At 37.9% G+C, this 14007-nt stretch overlaps 1 protein-coding gene across 1 annotated transcript in view; it reads left to right on the forward strand.

Moving 5' to 3' along the window:
• GALNT18 (polypeptide N-acetylgalactosaminyltransferase 18) overlaps positions 1-14007 on the forward strand; it is a 145808-nt gene that overhangs the window by 69405 nt on the left and 62396 nt on the right. Inside the window, exon 4 of the mRNA XM_030451431.1 lies at positions 4732-4898. Coding sequence (XP_030307291.1) covers positions 4732-4898 — 167 coding nt within the window. The remainder of the gene's footprint in view (positions 1-4731; positions 4899-14007) is intronic.

A 14007-nucleotide genomic window follows, 5' to 3' on the forward strand; every position in this document is an offset into this window, starting at 1 on the left:
TTGTGAACCTGCTCAAGTGCTGTGCATTCTATGTGGTGTGGGGATTTCATAATGTGTTGTTCAAATAAAAAAAAAGTAGATAATTTTTATTGTCATCATCGCAAAAACAATGTAGGCATGAAAATGCATTTTTAAACGCTACACACATTGAAAAAGAAGTGAATTCAAGCTGGAAGTAAAGATGATAAATGGGGCTAAATGATAAAAGAAAACATTAACTCAGTTTAGGAACGTATCTTCATTGAAAATTAATATAGTTGAAAAGACTAGAGAAATTAGACACAACAGGAGTACAGTTTTGTTCTCCTTTTTCATATGTAATTATCTTCTAATGTAAAGTGGGGCAAAAAGGGAGTCAAATGACATTTGTAGCATTAAACACGGTCCTTGCCAAACAATGGAAGATCTTGTGCAGTGTGATCTAACTTGAAAATATCTAAATGAATGCAGGTGGGACAAAAACCCCAAAAAATTTCCTAAATTGCTAGAAGACACATCAGAAGCAGAAATTTTGCTTAAACATTTCAGTTTAATTGACAGAGGAGAAAAAAACCCAGTTTAAGGAAGCAACATCTTTGAATGATTTTAAGTATATTTTCATTGCCATTTAAAATATTTTCCCAAATCGGTGTGCTGTTCTTTATCTGATAGGTGGTATATTTTACCATTTTTGCTAGAGTTTCATTTTTATCTTTGTATATCAGTATTGCTGAGGATAACAAATACTACAATGCCTAAACTATACCTCTAAAGATATACCAACTGTAGCTTTGTTTGCTGGACCATTTTCTCTCTCCATGCATTTTGGCTGCAAGTGAATCACTAAAAAAACCAGGCTTTGTAGGTTCTTTACATGCTAATACTGAAAATTATTCCAGTGTTTTGAGCCTGTTAATTAGTTCATAGTCCATTTGAAGCTAAATTTTCAAAACTTGGGTTAAATTTCAATTATTACATCAAACAGAAATGTGCTAGCTTTATAAAAGTATACAGGAGACTAGAAGTTTAGTAGTAATTTCTCATTGTGCCCATGCAAATTTGTACATCTAGTTTGTGTATAAGACATGACATGCACAAAGTAATAGTATCTAGATTGACTATGGAATTCCTTTTGCCAATGCACATAGTTGCACACTATGTGCCATGAACACTCCTGTTCTTCACAGAGCTGAATCTGTAATGGTTTTAGCATCTTTTAGAAAACCTTGAGGGTAAGCATTTAAAAATGTTGTGTGATCATAAGTACAGGGACTCCTAGGCACTTTGAGCCTGAATTATGCACCTTCAGAGTTTCAGATGCTACTTAACCCTAAAATTGATAGTTGCCAGAAATTCACCTCTGATTTGATGATGTGGAACTCAAGTCAGTTTTGCCTGATTCACCTGTTCACTCACCTAGGCAGTGCTTTAAGCAGAGCTTTAAGAGATTGTTCATCACAGAAGACAACCTTTCTTTAATAAATAATTTCAGAGGTCAAAGTACTCTAGAGTACAGGAAGCAGGAGTGGGGAATTTTTTTCACCTTGAGAATATTTGAAACCTTATATGGAGTTGAGTCTTGGGTCAGTGCAGTGGTGTTTTGGAAGCAGAGGGGGGGCCATAGTGGCCATTTTGTGAGAAGCTGCTGGAAACTCCCCCAGTTCTAATCCCTGAACTACCTCTGCTCAAGGCCCAGCAGATATGGGAAGCTGGATGTGCCTCTTTGAGTAACATAGTCAAGAAAGGGAAAATGAAGCTGCAAAAATATAAGAAAAGGACCTGCAGACCAGAAGATGAGGTGAGAGAGAAACGCCAGAGAAAAGACAACAAAGTCAGTGTAGAAGGTGCCTGAGCAGAGATTTCCCCTCAGCCCGTTGTGAAATGGCAGCTGTGCCCCTGCAGCCATGGAGGAGCGTGGTGAAGCAATCCCTGAAGGCCCACGGTGGGGTAAATGTGGATTTGTAGCCCCTGAAGTGTCACAGGTGGGCAGATGTGAAGAAGCAGCCTTTGCAGGGTTGCAGAGAGGGGCAGATGTAGATCTGCTGTCCTGGAGGACCCCGTGCCAGAGGAGGCGACTGTTGTGAAGCAGCCGTGACTCTGTGGGCAGCCCGGGCGGGAGCAGTCTGTGCCTGAGGGACTGCTCTTGGCGGGAAGGACTCACGTCAGAGAAGTTCTTTAAGGACTCTCCTGTGAGAGGGACCCCATGTTGGAGCAGGGGAAGAATGTGAGGAGTCCTTCCCCTCAGGAAAGAGCAGCAGAAACACTGTGTGGAGAACTGCACCTGACCCCCCCCTCCCCCGCCCATCCCGTGTGCCCTGAGGGGAGGTGGCAGTGAAGAGATCTAGCCTGGGGAGAAGGGAGGTGTGGAGGAAAAGGTATTAAGATCTGGACATGTTTTCTCTTTCTCCTTGTAGATGAAATATTTTTTTTTTGTTTCCTTTCCAAGTTGAACCTGTCTTTTTGCCTGCTACTGTAACTGGGGAGTGCAAACTTCCCTGTCCTTGTCTTGATTAATGAACCTTTGGGTGGATTTTCACCTCCCCATTACCACAGTGGGAGTGGGAGGTGAGCAAACAAAGGCCTGGTTGGTACCGGCTGGGCCTGAACGGGGACAGAGGGGACTGTTCAGTCTAGAGGAGAGGAAACTCAGGGGTGATATCATCAATGTAGAAGTATCTTAAGAGAGGCTGCAAAGAGGACAGAGCCAGGCTCTCTTCAGTGGTGCCCACTGACAGGACCAGAGACAGTGTTCACAAACTGAAGCACTTTTCTGCTGTGAGGTTGACCAAGCACTGGCACAGGTTGAGTTTGCATCCTTAAATATACCCAAAAGCTGTTTAAATAGGGTCCTGGGCAGCTGGCTGAGCCCCTTGAGGAGAGTCTTTGACAGGATGATCTCCAGGGGTCAATTCCAACCTCAAGCATTCTGGACTTATGTATTGCTTGCCATGAAAGTCCTCTGACACCTGATCAGCAGGCTCTGTGAAAGTGCCTTTATTCCTTCAGACAAAGCAGCACTGCTTAAGTGATAAAAAAACCCCAACAAATTAGCTTGCAAAAGAGATTAAAAAGTCATCACAAGAGATACTGTGGCATTATCATCTAGAGCATTGGACATAGCCATACATACATTACAATTTAAAATGCATTAGCATCCATTGGAGTAGGTACTGCAATACAGGTCTGTCCTCCAAGGAATCTGCCTTAAACACAAAGCTCAGGAGACTTACTTAGTACCACTCCATTTAATTGCTCCACAGAAAGAGGAATGACTCTGGAAATGGGGGCTGGAAAAATTGACACCAAGATAGAAAATAGTGAGATAGTTCTCTGGGGAGACCAGAGAAGGTTGAACTCATGCTCCTTACATCCTGGTTGGGGGTTTTAACTCCTGATCTACTGTTTAAAAGGGAAAACCAGTGTGTCCTTGCACTAGCTGTCTTCTGAAAGAAATGCTTTTACATTTTTACTTCTCTATATTTATTAACTCTACAGATTAAAATACAAAATAGAAGTGCTTTTTTCTCTTCTAGCTGAAGAACATCGTTATTTAGAGTCATATTCAAGCATGATTTAACAGTTCTGAGTCTGTACATGCTTTCTGCATGGTTAACATAAGCTGTTAGTAAAACTTTCCACAGCTATCAGAAGTTACTGAGTGTAGTGAATCTAGACATTTTGAGAGAAGATAGCCACTTCAGTGCTGTCAGGAGGCAGAGAAAAGCATTAACATCAACCATTTCCATCTGTAGATCCTAGAAATGAGGCTTGGGTCAGCCTGTGGCTTAATTTCATCCTAGTAAATAATTTTAGGTCTGACGAAAAGGTAAAATTGACTGTTGTTCAGAAACTTTGCATTAAAATGCTAAAAGTTTCAGAGAAGAATAATTACTTTTACTTAACTACTTTGTGAGTTTATTAAAAAAGTAAACATTTTATTGACAGGTTAAATTATAGAAGTTGGTAATAAGATTAGAAAATGTGTATCCTTTTTAAATGGAGGGAGAAAAATCAATGAAACATCAAGGAACTTTGAAGCTGTGGGCAGCACTTCCAATCTGCTGTTTGCATAAGCAAATTTGAGTGTGACTAAAATATATATATATATATATACACACACACACACACGCACACTTGTTTGTTTTTTTTTCCAAAGCACAGGAAAATCCATCAGTTTATGAGAGTATTCCTCATCTTAATGAAAACTTTAACTGAGCTTACAGGTAAATTTACCATCCTTTTAACCGGTTGTTCTTGCTACTCTGTCTATCTTAGCTGTTGTAGCAGGATATTCTCTGGAGCTGGATCTTTTACTGTGTTTTTATTGAGCTGAGAAAGAAGCCCCAGGTTTTGACTGGGATAGGTTGCAGATTCTGTAAAAAAATAATAAATTTGGCAAACTGATGTTGGAGGCTGCATTTAAACAGGAGTCTGCATTTAAACAGGAGTTTGCATTTGGCTTGCAGACTTTCAGTGTTTTGTTTGGGTCATTAGTGGAAGACTGAGGTCACCCTAGACCTTGGTTGAACAGTCAGATTCAGGAGATAATTTTTAGAGGTTCCTTTTCTTAGGTAGTAATTCACTTGTTTCCTGCCTATATGTACTCTGAAGATGTATGGGGACCTTCTGGTCCATGCCTGCACAAGCTCTCTTATCATTGGTATGGCTGGAGGTAGATTTCTTTGTAACAGTTTTGTTGACATTATGACCTCCAATAGTTTACATCTTGTTTTTTAAAATCTTTTCCTTCAGGTGCAGAAACCTTACATTTCCTGACAGTCTTCCTGAAGTCAGCATTGTATTCATATTTGTTAATGAAGCTCTTTCAGTGATTCTGCGCTCTATTCATTCAGCCATTGACCGGACTCCTGCTCACCTGCTCAAAGAGATTATTTTAGTTGATGATAACAGTAATAATGGTAAGAGGATTTGGCTCTTTTTTTTTTCCTCCCCCGCCCCCCCTAAAGTTTGATCATAGATGAGAATCCTTGAATTGTGACACCTGCTCATGCTGTTGGCATTTCAAATGTCCTTTTTTCCTTTTTTTCCTTTTTCATACCAGTCTTGTTGGCCCTCTGTGCACAAGAGGGGCATATCAAAAAGTGTGTACAAAACCAGGATGCTGTTTCTGTATATTTAAAGTATCTAGTAAGCAGAATTTTGAGTGTATAACAGTTAGTTACTAAGAAGGTTTTCTCTTAGTACTTAAGAGTGCTTATAAGATTATATATACTTTGTGCTCTTCCTGTTTCAGATGTATGATTACACATGTGTACTCACTTTCTCTTTCATATAAAATATCTTTCTGTCTTTCTTAGACATCTCTTAATTTTCCAGTTCTCCTCTCCTCTATTCTCATTGGCAGCATTTACCTTGCTACTTTTCTACTGTATGTGTTAAAATTCAGCTCTCCATTATCTGAAGGACTGGGCTGTCCATGTCTGACTGCTCAGTGCTTGCCTAGGTGTTTGTCAGTGAGGCCATGCTGAGCATTAATTTACAAGTCTTATTTTCTGGCAACTTTAGTGATGAAATTTTAATAAGCACAGGATGCTGAACTTAAAGAAAAATATTGCTAGGCTGGAGGATTAATTCTGAACTCCTAAATACAAGACATATCTGAATTTATCCTGTTGAAGGAAAATGCTGAACAAAGGACTTTTCTTATTGCTGCTGTCATTACAGCTGTTATGTGATCCCTGAAGCTAGATCCCGTGACTCACTGCTGGTCATAAATGTATAAGTTCCCCATCCCAAGCTATGAACTGCATCATCTCTTCTGCTGTCTGTCAATGAAGAAAAAAGTAAAATCCTGATTCTTCAAAGTACACACAAAACTCAGCAACTTTATGTAGGTTATGTCAAATCTAATTCCAGTCCCAGTGGATAATACTATATTTAGAACTACCTGAGGCTGACCAAACTTTTCTTGAAATGCCTGCTCATGGAACAGTGTGGGTAAGTTGGCAGGCAGGATTTATGAGCTATTATTCTTAGTTTATGGCACAATTTATGATGTAGCAATGCACTGAAGTAAACAAAAAAATCACCTGAAACTGTAAACTATGAGCAAAGTAGAAACAAAACAAAACCACCAATATGAACATTTGCACACACACATACACAGGTACCTTGTGAACTAAGGTTGTCTTCTGATTTGGTTCAGCATAAAGCTCAGTCATTAGACGTGGCTTTACAGATGCACTCTTGCTGGCCTTAATTTTTGCTCACTCCCTCATGCAATGCATGGCATTTTGTATTTCAAAAATTAATTGAAATACAACTTTAATTGGTGGAATTGGGCTCTGGAATGTGTTTGTAGAAATTCCTTCCTGCATCTTTTAAGTAAGTACAGTTACTGTGATGCCAGGAGCTAAATCAGTCTGAATGGGTTTGGTGCTGCCGGGCCTGAGGCCTCTGGGCACGGAGGAACTGGCCACAATGCAGCCATAGAAGAAGAAAAATAATCTGGCTGAAAAAAAAGAGGTTTCTGGAGTTTAAGCCTGATTTTCTGTAATTTACAGCTAGTTACTCCAGTGGGCACATTGGAGAGCACTGTCAGAAACAGTGTTTCTGAGAGCCTGTCACCATTGTGATGAGCTCAGTAACTAATACATTTTGCACTGAGCAATCTGAGCTTTTAAAAAAATATTATTTTTCATTATTTCTTACCTGAAATAAATAAGAAGTCACGGGACCACTTAATCTTTCAGGAAGACCTGTTCAGTCACGTTTTGTTAGTACTGGTATTGGTACTGTATAGTACCATATTCTTATAGTTGGCTATGCCTTTTGATTGGGCTTGCTTTTCTTACCCTTTGGTGCCTTCATCCTTAGTTTCCTGTCCCCACACTGGAGGACAGAAATTGAGAGAAAGGTAACTTTTGGTTTGGCTGTCTCAGCTTGGTGCTACATGTTATTCTTTATAAAATCATGCTGTGCAGAATGATACGTAGTCTCCAAGAAAAATTCAACACTCCAGGATCTGCTACCCCTCTAAGCCTTTTTCTAGCATCTTTTCCTTGCAGAAGTAAATTAGATTCCTCTGGTCCTCTTTAAGCCATAATGCATGCTGAAGACCTGATAAAAGGCATCCATTTAGGGAGGATGGATGGTTGGTAGGAAAAGGAGCAATTGCCGAGATGATTTATGGGCTTTTGCTGTTATTAGTTTAAATCCTAAAAGTTTTATTTTACAATTTACTTTTGCTTTTACAATATTCTGCTTTCAATTTTTTTCTGCCTTATGGTATTGCTGAAACTAATTCTTTATATTTAGTGTCATTCTGTGTTTTTGTTTATAGCTTTTTAGTTCACAAGCATTGCTGCTTGTAAAATAAGTAATTTACTTTGGGTTCCCCTGTAATGTTACTTGAGAGGGCAAAAGCTTGCTTTATGCTTGCATCTGGCTCCAGACTCAGCTTCTTGCAGAGATTTATCAGAATCCTCATTATAAGTGGTATGTTTACTCTCAGACTTTTGCCAGAGATGAAATGGCAACTTCTATAACTTGATGTCAGGTTTTTTTCTGTGATGGCATAGCCATGAATTTCACAGGCAAGAAACGCCACACTAGGGGAAGCGACTGGAAAGAAAAAGTGAGAGCAGAGATCAGGGGGAGTTCAAATTAACTTTTTTTTTCTTTTTTTGAGTCTGTTGTGCTGTTTGATTGGATAAATCCAGTAGCACAGTGGTTTAAAATAAAAGCAGATACAATGATGAGCACTTGGAGAGGGCACTAAAATTTCCTTCTTCTGATAGGAAACAATATACTGGTGCCTGGTATAAATTCTTGTTGTGGGACTAATTCTGAATCCAGTAAAAAACACCTAAATTCATCCCTAATTTCAGTAGATCTCCATTTCAGAAAAGAGCAATTGAAAGAACTATGTGCTTTTTACATTTTCAGAAGGCTGATTTCAGGAACCATATATTCAAGTCTACAGCCAAAGTATGTACCTTTGTCTTGAACAATATAAGCTGTAGTATTTTTTCATGCGCTTCAGAGTATGTCAGACAGATTACATATGACTTTCTCAAAACCTCAGTGCAGTTTTTCAAGGTCCCAATTATATTTCAGGAGACCTCAATTACTCTCTTTGTGAAGGTTCCCTTTTTTAAAATAAATTTTTAAGGTTAGAAAATTGTGAAAATGCCAGTATGTGTCATGTAGAAGCAGAAAGTAGATTTAACAGGTTCCAAAATTTAAGTCTTTACTTTAATAAATCTATTTGCATTTGCATGGCTTAACGTGTGTATTTCACCTTGCTATCTTTTCCAGTGCAATCCTGATGAACTTAAAACTGAAATGTTTCATATATGCTGCTAGGTACATTAGTATTAAAATTTAATTAAGGGTTAAAAAAATGCATTTCAGTGACTGCCTGTGTGCTGTATAATGAGAACAAAAGATTTATTAAAAAGCAAACCAAATATCGGTGTTGTTCATTTGGGTCTCATTTGCATAGGCGCGAAATAGAGCAACTGCACTGGTTTCAGCTGTTTTCCTGTAGTTTTAAGTGCTGTTGGACAGGTCAGAGTCTTCCCCATCCTCCTCAGAAGCACTGTTTCCATTTCAGAGATAATATAATAATTAGTTTTTAACTTGGCAATAAAAAATGTATTCATTTTTCCTGTCAGAAGCAGCAGTTTTCCAGCTGACTCAATGCCATTGATGAGAGGGATTTGTAGAGAAAAGGCTTTCAAAAAACCTTTAAGTGGCCATGCCTATTACTGCTGATAGTTATTTAGGCCTCAGAAATGTATTTAGAAAAAGCATTGCCTGAGCTGGAACAGTGCTGGAACAGTGTTTTACTCCCTCTGGCTTGTTTCATGCTGCTTTCTGAGAACCATGAAGGTGGTGACCTTCTGTGCTGCTGGAGTCCTGGCATGGTTTTGAGTCTTTTTGCTGGCATTGAGCTTTGCTGTATTATAAAGCACCTCTTGAAGATATTTTAAGATTATTTGAAATATCTCTAGAAACTTATCATGAGCTATGGTGCGTTCAGCTTCATGGGGAGCCAGCATGCATTTGTGTCCAGAATGTGCCTTAAAAAGGTTTCTTCCTTTTTCATTGACTCATTAGTTATGAATGGAATATTGTAATGTGTTCAGTTTAATGATTTTCTTTTAGTCCTGAGAGTTCCCTGAATACAGATATTGAATTGCAGTAATAATGCTGGATATCACCAGATGCTAATTTTATGACTTTAAGTGTCTAAGAGAATTAGCACAGACTGGTAGAAAGTGGGTCAGGTGCAACTATATCACCTTTGAGAGATTTACATCATTGTTCTCAAAACACTGATCGAAAACTTTTTCAAAAAGCATCCAGAGCTCTTCATTAGAGAGTTATATTTCTTTAGTTATTTTTAAGATATATTTGTGAACAGAAGATTGATTTTTTTTTCTTTACAAAAGCAGTGGCAAATAAACTTCAAAAGTACTGCTCATATGCATGCCAGATTTAATATTACAACATCATTTGAAGATGGCTTACTTGCAGACCAGACAACTATTAGAATTGTTTTTAAGAATCTGTTAATAACAGTCTCCGAGGGAAAACTACAGGACATGCTGTCACTCTGTTTGGCTTCTTGTTCTTCTCTTATCTCAAGGTAGCAAAATTCAAAGGCTAATTAAAACATTTATAAAAAAGGAAAAAGCCAGTTTGATTCAAGCCATTATTCAACTTCGGGCCATTGTGAAGGCTTTGTTTTGTCTGCCTAGATTCATTCACCCCATTAGTTAAAGATCTTGATGCTGAAATCCTTATTATTGCAGAGACTCTGACAACCAATGTTGGCAGAGATTTACATGGAAGAGGGATGTGTAGTGCTAGTTAAGAATCAGATGCTAAAAACCAAGTATTATATATGTCCCAGGAAATCTCTCTCTGATATAGATTTGACAACAATCTTAGTGGTTGTTAAAAATGAGGAATTTTACTTGCATGGTAACCTTTAGCGCTGAAATGTGAATATATGAAAACAATTCTCTGAGAATATGTTTACTGCTACATATTCTGTGTTGATACTAGGACTTTCACAAGGTGTGTCTTGGCTTGTGTACCACCTACTGTGGATGCATCTGAAAATATGCAAGAAGAAAAAGCAAACTGTAATCTGCTGGCCCTCTGCTTCAGCAGTCAGCAGAAGTTAGCTGAACGAGGGACATTTTTCTTATTCTGAGATGTGAGAGAATGGAGTCTGTGAACACTGCAGTTCATGTCCCAACAATCACTGACTTTGGAGCTCAAAACTCTTGTGGAAAAAAATTAAGAACCACTACTGTAAGTGAACTGTGAGAATTTTATAAGGACAGTACATCCTGAAGATGAAGTTCTGGAGTAGCTGCAGACTGTTCTCTCCTTTTTCTTGTCAGTCCTTGTGACATTGTATTTGATTCTGGCTTTAAAGTGAAGAGGTGGTCAAGTAGAATATCAAAAGGACACGAACAACAGACCAGCAAAGAGATGGCCATTGTCAATGAAGAAGGCTATTGCTCTCAACTATTTTTCCAGGAAGCATCTGTTGGTAATAAGGTTTTTTTTTAAAGACTCCCAGTATCAATGGTTTTGATTCAAATGTTCGTATAATAGTATGCCCTGAATCTTCACTAGCCAACAACCATTGAATGTTAATATGTGGTCATTTTATCTTTTATTCCATACACAAGGTAATTTAACTAATTCATTTACAATACCTTTTGTAAACCAGTCAGTACACAAGGTCCAAGGTGACAGAGCAGCCACTTCTAAAACCACCATTTTCTCTACGTGCAGGTTAATGTAGGCAGCAGAACTGAGAAAAAGTTATTTTCTGCAACTTCAAACCTCATCACCATATAATTTATATTTTTTTCTAGTAAGACAGACCCATTGCCATTAAACTAAACTGTAAGATTGGAGTAACAATGTATCTGATTTCAGCGTGGGAGGAACTCATTTACATGTCATCTCAGCAGTATCTACATGCCATATTTAATTCTAGTGGAAGGTAGTAAAGTGGAGTATCAGAACTACAATATAGGAAATGCTGAAAAACTGGAGCTAGGCAACAAAATCCAGGGATAATTTCAGCTCCAGTTTTACAGCTTATACCTTCTCTTTTATCCATATAGCAATGGAAATATGAAATAGAAATGAAATAGAAAGACATACAGCATTTTTTCATTTTGGTTTTATTTTAGCTTGAATCACAGTGTATCAATGCATACTATGATATACTATCTATTTCACATGTGCTGTTTATCTTGTATATGTGACCTAGTGCAAGGCACAGTGGTTATTTTCTTGTCCTTCATCCCCATGTCTCTTCTGCCATCTTTTAATGACACAGTCCTTTGTGTGAGTCATACCTGCTCTCAAGCTACTCATCATATCAAAGCCTAATAAAGCTGAAGTTTCTAGGGTAGGATAAATATTTGCACATGGGCACTTCGGAATCTTTTGGAAGAATGATTTTAGCCAGCTTATATAAGGGAATATCATCACCTGTGTCAGATGTGATTCAGAGACTATACATGGCCCACAGTGTTAGAGGCTGAAGTCAAATTCAGTAAGAAAAGGCTAGTTTTAAGCTCTTCTGGTATATAAATGAGATGCAGACAGCATTAATGCTTTATGAGGCTGGAAAAGAATACCATATACCTAGTTGAATTATAGTGGTGAAGTTTTAGGAACCTTAAAGATAATTCTGTGGATAAATACATGGTCCATCAGTTTTACATGCTATAGAATGACTATTTCTCCTGACCTATTGCCCCTAATCTCAATCTTTGCTCACGTGCACAAAGTGGAAAGAGAACAAAATGGAAAAACAAGTTGACAACTCATTTGCCAGCAAATAAACAAGTTGACTTCTCCTTTGCCAGCAAATGAACAATGATTTATATTTTTATTACCTAAAAAAAGTGCATGTGTCAAACAAGTGACTGTCTCCCTGCCTTGTAGAATTATTACTACTGTATGAGCAACAAATTTAAAACATTTCCCTGTAGCCTGCTTTTTGTATGGAAAGCCCAAGATTACTTTTCAGTGATATTTGTGCCATGGGAGTGTCTTTGTGCCTTTGACAATCAGTTTTGAACATGCAAGTGAAACTGTGCAGCACTGGGCCTTGTTTTGTGTTGTCTTATCAGACATTTCTCCTTTTCCAAAGCAATATTTTTTCTCTTGGCCCATTTCCCACATACACAAATAGCTGAGGAAATAAGGAAAGCTGTGTCAAAGTTTGTGTGACAGTGTGTGTGGTTTACATCTCATGCACAGGATCTTATGTACTGAGACTAGCCCTGCTGCAAGACAAAACGTATTCCACAAATAGCATTTAATTTTATTATTAATTTAAAATAATATTAGGTTTTATTCATAATATTTATTAGTGTTATTTGTGCTGCATCGTACAGAAGGGCTAGAATTGAAGGAGGAGCTCTGGAAAGCCTCATGTCCAAGATGTATTCTTGCTGAGACCATTGACAGGCATTGACTGTCTCCTAGGACTTCTTTTTTCATTAATAGTTGCATTCTACAATGTGATCTAGGTTCTTTCTTGTGATATAGGAAAATATTTTCCATAAAGTCATATAACTAGTCCAGAGAGTGTTACTGTAAAACAAAGGAAATGCAGTCCTTCAGTTATGCTAGGTCACTATAGAAGCTCAAGTACCCTGCCCCTTCAATTTAGAAATGGTTCATCATTAAAAGAGTTGTCTTCCCAAATGGATGTAACTGGGACCTCTGTGATCCTGTAACTTATCAGAAGTTTCAGCTCCTTGGAGCTCCTGGTACTGAGATACTGGTCTATGGAGACTACCAAGCCTCAGACACTTGGAGAGATGCTTAATTCTAACTGCATGCTCAGCATAGGTTAGCCGTGTCCAATATTTGTTCATTTTAGCACTTTTTTAATAAAGAAAAAAAATTGTGGTGTCAGAAGTGGTTTAAAATATCTAAAAAGAAAAACCGCAGGGGACTTAAGTTAATAAAATGGTCTGTTAAACTGACCTTCGTTTTATTGCCCTAAACTAGGAACACTGAGAAAGATGACTTAGAGTAAAATGAGAAAAAGGGTCTAATCAGCTTTCCTTATACTACATAGTGTCCTAGAAAAATATGCCTGTTGCATCAGAATATATCAAACAGGGTTTAATCAACTATGGACTACTGCACAATAGCTCAATAACTTTCAGTCAGGAAGAAAGCAAGCAGAGACATTATATTGTAGAACTGTAAAAGATATATGGTCAATAGTTCATTTGACTTCCTGGTATTGGGTTATCAAAAGTATCAAAGGAACATGAAAAATATCAGTGTGTGATTTGTATCCCTCGCACAAGATATTAGGTACGGAAACTTAGCCCTGAAATGTGAAAAAACACATTGCATAAATAGCATTAATTTTTTTCTGTGCTGCACAGTGCTGTATATATATCCCTTGGTTTGGAGAGCATATATGATTTATTTAATCTAGAACAGTGATTGCTGAATTTAAACTAGACAGCCTCAGTTGTCAAGTCTGTATGCTGGACATGGACTGTATTTCAAATAAATTTCAGTCCACACTCAGGAACTTTTAATTGCAGCAGATTACTTTGGTTATCAGAGCTTCCCCTACCTACCCATCTCCAACTGAACTAAGTAAATGTCTGATTCTGGCATTTAAAAATGTTTCCTTCCACTGTGAAAATAGCTTTTTTGTCTGTGTCATACGTATGCATTACAATAGAAATTACCGTGATTTAAATAACTGCCTGTGGTGAGGGGAAAGGCTTTTCTCTGCTTTCATATTACATTTTTAAAGTTCGATACCTCTTTCAGTATCGTGTAGTTACTGTTGTGATTAGTTATTTGTTTGGTAGTTTCCTGACTAGAAGAGGAACCATAAAAACATAAGTAAAAAATAAATATATTCCTATTTTCAAGGGATTCTTTTAGGAATGGAAGAGGATTCTTTGTGACTTTTGGATGATTTACTTGAAAAGACTGCTGAAATTGTGGGATAAACTCTGTCTGCATTATCCTATTAAC

Source organism: Calypte anna, chromosome 5 (assembly GCF_003957555.1).
Source record: "Calypte anna isolate BGI_N300 chromosome 5, bCalAnn1_v1.p, whole genome shotgun sequence".
NCBI classification, from domain to species: Eukaryota; Metazoa; Chordata; class Aves; order Apodiformes; family Trochilidae; genus Calypte; species Calypte anna.